This window comes from Cupressus sempervirens, chromosome 3, assembly GCF_028749045.1.
Source record: "Cupressus sempervirens isolate cs-2001-9-10 chromosome 3, ASM2874904v1, whole genome shotgun sequence".
Taxonomy (NCBI): Eukaryota; Viridiplantae; Streptophyta; class Pinopsida; order Cupressales; family Cupressaceae; genus Cupressus; species Cupressus sempervirens.
The window spans coordinates 263,402,226-263,411,347 of NC_143120.1; the positions used below are offsets into that span (position 1 = coordinate 263,402,226).

The following is a 9,122-nucleotide window of genomic DNA, read 5'->3' on the forward strand; positions in this document are numbered from 1 at the left end:
AATTCATTTTTTTTATTATAAATGATTGTTTTCTAACATAATAAGATCTAGAATCAATTTTTTAAATAAAAATATTTATTTATTGATTTAACCTCATTATGTTAAAAAAATTATTATTGTTTGTTCTATTTTTTGGGTTGATTGTATTCTAATTTTTGCTTCAAAGTTTTAGATCACACTATTATCTACAAAAAATATTACTCTGTAACATTAAAATAATTGGATATATTGAATCATATATTTAGATAAATAATTTTTTTAAAAAATATTTTAATCATTAAACTAGATTACTATTAAATGTAAATACATATACAAAGTAAATTTTAATTATTGTAATAAAAAAAATCAAAAAATAGGTTAAATATTGAGCAATACATAAAATATTATTATATAAGATTAGAGAGGGTGATCTATTAGGAGAGGATATGAAAAGAGGGAGTAAGAGAAACAATGAGTGGAAGATAAGGAGAGACAATGAGTAATTATAGGGCATAAATAAGATAGGATTGGGACAAGATGAGAGACATGAGGTAGATAAATAAGGTAAATATGGGAAAAATATTGTGTGTGTGTGTGTGTGTGTGTGTGTGTGTGTGTGTGTGTGTGTGTGTGAGAGAGAGAGAGAGAGAGAGAGAGAGAGAGAGATGGAACTCAGGGATGATAATTAAGGATATCTCTTAGATGTGTACATATAAGAGATATAGATGGGGAAGATATGGTAATAGGTGGGAGAAAGAGAAAGAGTGAATGGAAGGTAAGGAGATAGACTGAGTGACTATAAGTGGTAGATAAGACATAACGGGGACAAGATGAGAGACATGATGTAAATAAAGAAGAAAAATAGGGGAAAATATGGCAAGAGAAAGGATCTAATTAATTATTAGAGAAATGGTAGATAAGATAGAATGGGGACAAGGTAAGAGAAATTAGGTAGATAAAGAAGGTAAATAGAAGAAAATATCTTGAGAGTAGGAAGAAGTGTTAGAGAGAGAGAGAGAGGGGAGGACTATAAAAGAGATTAATTAGGGGATATATATGTGTATGTATAACAAATAGAGATGAGGAAGATGTGGTGAAAAGGAGTGAGAAAAAAAGTGAGTTAACAATAAAGAGATAGAGTGAGTAATTATAGGTGGTAGATAAGATATAATGAGGTAGATAAAGGAGATAAATACAAAAAAGATATGGTGAGAGTAGGGAGCTGATTAATTATTAGAGAAGTGGTAGATAAGATAGAATAGGAACAAGGTGAGAGACATATGGTAGATAAATAAGGTAAATAGGGAGAAAATATGGTGAGAGTATTGAGAATAGAAAGTTTTAGAGAGAGAGAGAGAGAGAGAGAGATAGGGGGGAGGACTGCAAAAGATATTAATTAAGGGGGTATAGAATTGTAGGTATAAAAAATAGAGATAGGGAAGATGTGGTGAAAAGAGGGAGTAAGAGAAAGAGTGAGTGGAAGATAAGGAGAGACAATGAGTAATCATAGGGCATAAATAAGATAAAATTGGGACAAGGTGAGAGACATGAGGTAGATAAATAAGGTAAGTATGGGAGAAATTGTGTGTGTGTGTGTGTGTGTGTGTGTGTGTGTGTGTGAGAGAGAGAGAGAGAGAGTGAGTTGGGATGAAGAAACATTGACATTTTTTAGTATTAAACTAAACAACTACAACCCCAAACCTACATTAAATCAAACCTATTTATCAAATTCAAAATTTTGTCTTTTACATAATATAATTATACAAGTTCATATTATAAAATTTATGTAGTAATCTAATATTATATAATAAATATTAGAATCCTATTCTTTCAACATCCCCTGTGGATGCTACTAGCTATATACATATTATATATTTATATAATATATATAGAAAAAGTTGAGATATATTGAGACTTTAATTTACACAAAACAAATAGTCAAATTAAAATTCCGATCCTTCACAGATTTCGATTCAGAAACATTTTGTTATACTAATATGTTTTAATTTTATCATATATAAAATTAAAACATTTTGTTATACTAAAACCCTCCTTCCTCTCAATATTCCCCTCCATAAACAGTGATATATAATCAAACAATTTTTTGTACTATTTAGACTATCCACTCCCTTCATTTTCTCTTTCCATAATCTCTGATATACCATCACCATCTATTGTAATACTAGATGTCTCCTCTCTTTCATTTCCCTCTCCATAATCGTTGATATATGATCAAAACGTTTTGTAACACTAAAACTCTCATTTCTTTCATTTTCGCTATACATAGTCAATGACATATTATTGAAACCCTTTGTAACGCGTAAAATCTCATCCTTCCCATCCTTTTCTACATTATCCAAGTTCAGTGTAACATTGGAAGGTGAAAACTTAGTAGCAAAGTAGTAACTTGACAACCACCAACATCATCAAAATCTTCCCTTAAACTTAAACTTTCTTTGAACCAATTTAACTCCATAATCCCGTCAATAGTAATCCTGTTTTCAGGTTCAGGCTCAAGAATCTTATGTAAGATAACCTGCATTTCATTGCCAAGCCATCCAGGACAACAAAAATCAGCCGCCATGATTTGTTTCAAAAGCTGTGGTCTATTGGCATTCTCAAATGGAAAACTTCCCGTCAAAAAGTTGTAGAGAAGAACACCGCATGCCCATATATCTGTCTTTGCAACGTCATAACCTCCGCGGTAAAACATCTCTGGAGCAACGTATTCAATAGTTCCACACGTTGTTTTCTGTAATAATTTTCTCTTCATTTCTTCTTTTGTCTGTAACGCACATAGGCCAAAGTCAGAGACCTTTAAGTTGCCATCACTGTCTATCAACAAATTGTCTTCCTGGACGGAAGAGGTGCAACAGTGCAGCCAATGGTGATTGGTCATGTCCTTTTGATTTTATTTTAAAAAACCGGCAAATGTTTTTGTTATTAACTTACCTATTCAATTAACTTTTTTTAGAGATTCAATTACACTTTTATATTTTAATTCACAATAATATGGTAAGTTTAGATTAACTGTATTTGCACAGGTTTAATATTTTTTACCTAATGCTTCACAGTTAAAATGCAATATAATTTTAAGTCTTGCTATGGTTGCATAATATTTTTCACCTTTATACGTTTTTTTTTAATAAAAGGTGCTCAGGAAAAATTAAAAGTTTAATAAGAAATTAAACTCGTAATTAGTTGCTTCTTCTTTCAGGTTTACATTTAATTTAATAATATATCTAATCACACAGTTATTGCACTTGCTTGCACTTGTGTAATCAATAGCAAGATGGATTTTCAGAAGCAAATTTTTAAAGTATTTAAAATTATATATTTTATTATAATATTTTATTAATAGAAAATGGACTATTTATAAATTTAAAAAACTAGTATCTGTAGTATGTAGTGAGTAAAGTCAATAATAATACGTATGGTATTATGGATAGTAATAATATATATGGCTAGTATAATTCTTTTTATTTTTATTAAGATAAATATTTTTGATTTAAGTAAAGAATTAGAGCTTATTTTAAGATGATAAAAAAAACTGAATAAGGTAATCACTATATTAACATGAAACTATAAAACATTAATGATAAAACAAAATGGAGGTTTGAGGCATACCTTAACCAAAGTGATCTCAATTAGAGAAATATCTTTGATGATATATTATTATACTTAAAAGGGGATCCCAAACTTTTAAATAGTATCCACAAACAACCTGGCCTTAGATTTTACCTTGAATAGGAGAACCATGAAGGAAATAAATCTCAAGAACTTCATAAATAAGGAAAGAAACATAATATTTTCTTATGTTTTGGACTAAGTAGGAAGTTTAACTTTGAAATCTTGTGATGCATGTGAAAAATGTTCAATTGTTTATGGATGAGTGAAAAATCCCCAAGAAGGATCATAGTGGCCAATATGCTAGTGATATATAACTAACATGGAGTAAAAGTTAAATCCTAGAAACAAAAATGTTCCCTGTCTCTCACCACCCTATATATGTAGTTTTTAATAAAGAAAGAGCATTGACAATTCTAGCTTATAATTCTTCATCCCAGTATTGGAAACAAAAAATTTGGAACCTCAACTAGGTGGGAATCTAATTAGATATTTTTGTTGGAGATGTTGAATCTAAAATACCATTTTTTATTTTAAGTTAAGGATAAATTTTCAAAATGTGTCATATAGCCCTTACCAAATATACCTTGTCACCTCGAGGTGGAGGAATAAGAATAAGAATAACATTGTAGCCACTTGAAGTAGATCTACAACATTTAATATTTTCAAATTCCATCAATGAGTGGGTTCTACATGGAGAGATCTAAAGAACTTCCTTACTAGAGAAATTGTAATGGAGTGAGAATTTTTTGTCCAAGGAATTCGGGTTCCTAATAATGAGTCAAGAGGTAACTCTTACAAGGGTAGATATAAATTTTGTATAAAAGAAGTATTAAAGACATAGATTATAAATTTAATAGAGGAAATCTTTGATAATGCATTAGGTTGTTCCTTGTTAGAACCTCCATGAAAATAACACAATCTTGAAGCCACAACAAGTCTAGATGAGAGCTAAAAGACTTGACAACACAAAGACCTTCCAAAATAAGTTTCACTCATTAGAAAACTAAATAAAAGAAGATGTTTCACATAGAAAATTCCCATTGTAAGTACATCCATTTTGACATTTCACCTTACCATGAACAAACACAACACTTGTATGATTCTTGTCTTGAGAAATATAGTTATTTCACTTCAAAATTTTAAACTTATCTTTGAAGGATTAAAAAAATCATTGAATTCTCAATTAATAGAGGCTTATTCTAAATTATCCTCTGGCAAAATCAGCATCACCCTCAACTACACCACAAAATCCCACTACTATCCATTTCCCATCCTCTCTTCTCCATATCTAGATATTAATTATAGAGGAACTAAACCACACACATTTAGTCATCACACACATCACCATACTTGTTCAAATGTTATTCTTATTCCTTTTCATGTTCCCACTCTTAATTCCACTCAATGAGTCATTAATACAATAGTTTATGCTTTCAGTAATATATTCTTTCTTGATTAACAATGTCCTCATTATTATCTACATATTGAATATGAAGATTCAATATCGTTATACAAGAATTAGAAGCATGTTCATTTGGTCAAATTTTTTTATCAGAAAATCCTAAATGTATTATAATAAAATGTTAGGTAATTTGATAATGTAATTTTTCAAATTTCACTTTGGAATTATAATAGGATAGTTTTTTTTGGAAGCTATTCTTTATTACACTTTTTAATTTATTGAAGAGATGTTTCTCTTGTTGTAATTTTGTGAATTGAGAAAGGGAATGAATCCAAAGAGTAAAATAACATAATCTCTTAGATATAGTTTAAAATTAGTTTACAAAAAGTGAATTTAATTAGACAGTAAAAAACATTATCTAAAGAATTAGAAAAAAAAAAATACTATCGATCTTCAAGAATTAAATATAGAGAAGAGTCTTTCATTTCCAATTTTAATTAAGATCCTAGAACTTATTCAAAAATATTACAAGGGTAGACAAAAGACTTATATACAAATGCATTTATTAGAAGAGAAAACAATTCCAGATTATAGGTTTGAAGGAAAAGTAATTTGATAACATGTTAGGTTGTGTCTTTTTATAACCTCCACCAAATCAACATCATATTTAAGCCACATAAAATATGTATGCGAAGTAGAAGACTTAACATCATAAGGATATTTAATAAAGCTATTACAAATTGAAAATCTAAAAAAAGAAATATTTTCATATAGAAAATATCGATTTGAAGTAAGGCTCTGGCCACAGATGACCTAATTATTCACAAACATTGCCCTTTATGATTCTAGAGAAGACAAATAGATATCTCAAAAAGAGAATTATTTCACATGAAATTCAAAACTTACCTTTGAAGGAACCTGATCATCACAAAAAGAGGGGTAAAAATTTATTAAGACAGAAAGAAATACAACAAGGAGAGCTCAACAAGGAGCTCGATCCTGAGCAACAAGATCATCAAATTCTTGCACCATCTCAAAGGACAGTTGCCCCCTATCCCTAATATTCCAACCCAGATCATGACTAGAAGCCCAGTTGGCTAAACAATCAGCAGGTCTATTCCATTCTCGTGGAATATACTTGAACCTAATGAACTGAAAAGAGGAAGAGAAGAAAAGAATCTGCTTAACAACAGTGGCCAGCTGCCAACTAACATCCTCAAGCTTTTGCAAAGAAAGCATGTTCACCACCACCTGGGAATCAGACTCACAAATAATCTTACTCCATCCCCACAAGAAAAACTGTTCCACAGCATATAAAATAGCCTGAGCTTCCATGAGATTGTTAGTATAATCACCCTTATGAATTGAGAAGAAAAATTTAACATTCCCAGAACTACAACGAGCCACTCCGTCAATACCAGCCGGACCAGGATTCCCATGAGAAGAACCATCAGTGTTAATTTTCAGAACTCCACAGGGAGGAGGAGTCCAGTGCCCATCCCGGTTAACCCGACCCTTCCTCTGATGGTGAAGCTTCCTGGACATAGAAGGAAACCTATGAGCCGCAACCCCATCCTGCAGATGAAAATTGAGGTGATTACAGATAGCAAGATCAACCGGATCCATACCCCCATCAAGCTCACACTTCACAAGAATAGTTTCCTGGAGAGAATGTGATATTTTCCACCAAAGATGCAAAACACCAAGCCAAACATCTTGGAATATGCAACGATTCCTCTCCAACCAGATATGCCAAAGCATGAAAGATGGGCCAGCAATCCAAGCAGCATGGAGAGAAGAAGACTTGGAGGGAGCACTACCCAAGTGAGCCCAGAACTCAGGCAAAGAAGAAGCATGCCGACAAGAGCAACCCCAAGCGCTCCACCAAAGGTGCCATATCTGAGTAGAATAGGAGCAATGGAAGAACAGATGGGAGACAGACTCCTCTCCATTACCACACAAAACACAATAAGAAAGGCCCTGAAATCCATGTTTACAAAGATTATCCCAGGTAAGACAACGGTTGTGAGCCACTAGCCACAAGAAAAAATTGCACTTGGACCAAGAAACTTTATTCCAGACTTGCTTCCACCAAGGGACCTCAGCATCCCCAAATAATTGTCTAGTTATCTCCTGATACCCAGCAGAGACATGATATTTACCAGACAAGGTACCGCCCCAAGCCAATACATCTGGACCAAGCAAAGAGGAACACTCTCTAGAGGCCAGAATTTGAGAAAGCTCCTGACGATCCATGTCTGTACCTCTAGGAGGCCAATCAGAGGAATGCTTCCATCTATAACCAACAACAGGTCCCAATTGATAAGGAGTCTTGTAATGAGCCACTTTATTCCATCCAACGGCAAGAAAAGAGTCACAAAGAGGCTGAAGATGAGGGTATATGGATAAAATGGAAGGGAATCCATCCCAAGCATCAGACCAAAACAAAGCCTGAGAACCTCCTTTACATATCCAGAATAGACCCCTCTTCACCAACATCGCACCTGTCTTCAAAGTATGCCAAACCATTGAGCCACAACCTTCAAGAGGAAGTGCAGAAACAGAGCAAGGATCAGCACCATGAAAATATTTATGAGTGATAATACGAGCCCAAAGTTGATGCTGTCCAGAGCACCATCTCCAATAAAGTTTACTAGCCAAAGCTTGTCTACTCAATAGAGCAGAACGAAGACCAAGACCACCCTCCTTTTTAGGCCTACAAACAGTTGCCCAATTAACCAAGCTCCATTTAGTACTATGCAAATTACCACTCCAAAGGAATTGTTGAGAAAGAGCATCAAACTCCTTGAGAAAGTAAATAGGTGCAGCATGAACCATGCTTCTATAAGTAGGAAGAGCTTGGATAACAGCTTGAAGAAGAGTAACCCGGGCAGCAGTAGAAAGCCATCTATGAGTCCAATGATTTACCTTATCCTGAAGCTTGGTAATCAAATTTTAACAGAAGAGACGTGGCTGCCTGGAAACAGCAATAGGAATGCCAAGATAAGTCAAAGGAAGTGAACCTATCTGAAATCGAAGGATACCAACAATCCTGTGCTGAATAGAATCAGGAGTGTTAAAAAAGTAAATGAAAGATTTGTGCTCATTAACTTTCTGGCCTGAAGCTGCCAAATAAACGTCCAAAGCATATCGAAAGGCTTCAGCTTCCTTGATCCTAGCAAGACCGGCAAGAGTAGAATCATCAACAAATTGAAGATGGGAAAGAGAAGGTAAGCCATTACCCCACCGCCAGCCTTGAATAGAATTCTGGGACACCTGATGCTTAATGAATCTGCCCAAGCCTTCAGCCATGATGATGAATAGATATGGGGAGAGAGGGTCACCCTGGCGGAGGCCTCTAGAAGCACCAAATAGTTGTGAAGGTTGACCATTAATAAGAATAGAAAAAGAGGCAGAAGTAACGCAACTCATAATCCAACACACCCAGTCAGAGCTAAATCCAAAAGAAAGAAGAATACTCCTTAGGAAGCTCCATTTAACTCTATCATAGGCCTTAGCCATATCCAGCTTAACAAACATGGCTCTCTCCCTTGAAGTAGCCATAGAGTGAATAGCCTCAGTAGCAATAACCACCCCATCCAAAATTTGTCTTCCAGCAACAAAACCACCTTGTTCTTCTGAGATAATAATGGGAAGCCACCTTTTCAGTCTCTCAGCAATCAACTTACTAATAACTTTGTAGACCACATTACATAAGGCAATTGGTCTAAAAAACTCCAATTGATTAGCACCCTCTCTCTTAGGAATAAGAGTCAAGAATGTAGAGTTCAAAGCTCGAAGCATCTGCTTGCTAGAATAGGATTCTTTAACCACCTCCAACAAATCATGATTAATGATGTCCCAAAATTCTTGAAAGAATTCAACTAGAAAACCATCAGGACCAGGAGCCTTCCCCTTAGGCATGCCAAAGACCACCGCCTCTAGCTCTTCCAAAGAGATAGGACGCATGAGATAATCATTCATTTCCTGAGTGATAAGGGAAGGAATACAGGACAAAATAATATTTTCTTCATTATTAGCAGGAGGAGAGTCCTCAAAGAAGAGGGTAGAGAAGTACGAAATAGCCTCCTGGAACAAAGCTGGCAAGGAA

General features: G+C 34.1%; 1 protein-coding gene across 1 annotated transcript; it reads right to left on the bottom strand.

Moving 5' to 3' along the window:
• Positions 1–2,341: 2,341 nt before the first annotated feature.
• Positions 2,342–2,878, bottom strand: LOC149565899 (CBL-interacting serine/threonine-protein kinase 6-like). The gene has a single exon (XM_089816399.1). It carries the CDS (start codon positions 2,876–2,878, stop codon positions 2,342–2,344), a length of 537 nt encoding a protein of 178 aa, XP_089672525.1.
• Between the last annotated feature and the right edge of the window lie 6,244 nt (positions 2,879–9,122).

Bases quoted from the DNA above. Each gene is read 5' to 3' on its own strand.
- LOC149565899 (XM_089816399.1), bottom strand. From the start codon at position 2,878: ATGACCAATCACCATTGGCTGCACTGTTGCACCTCTTCCGTCCAGGAA.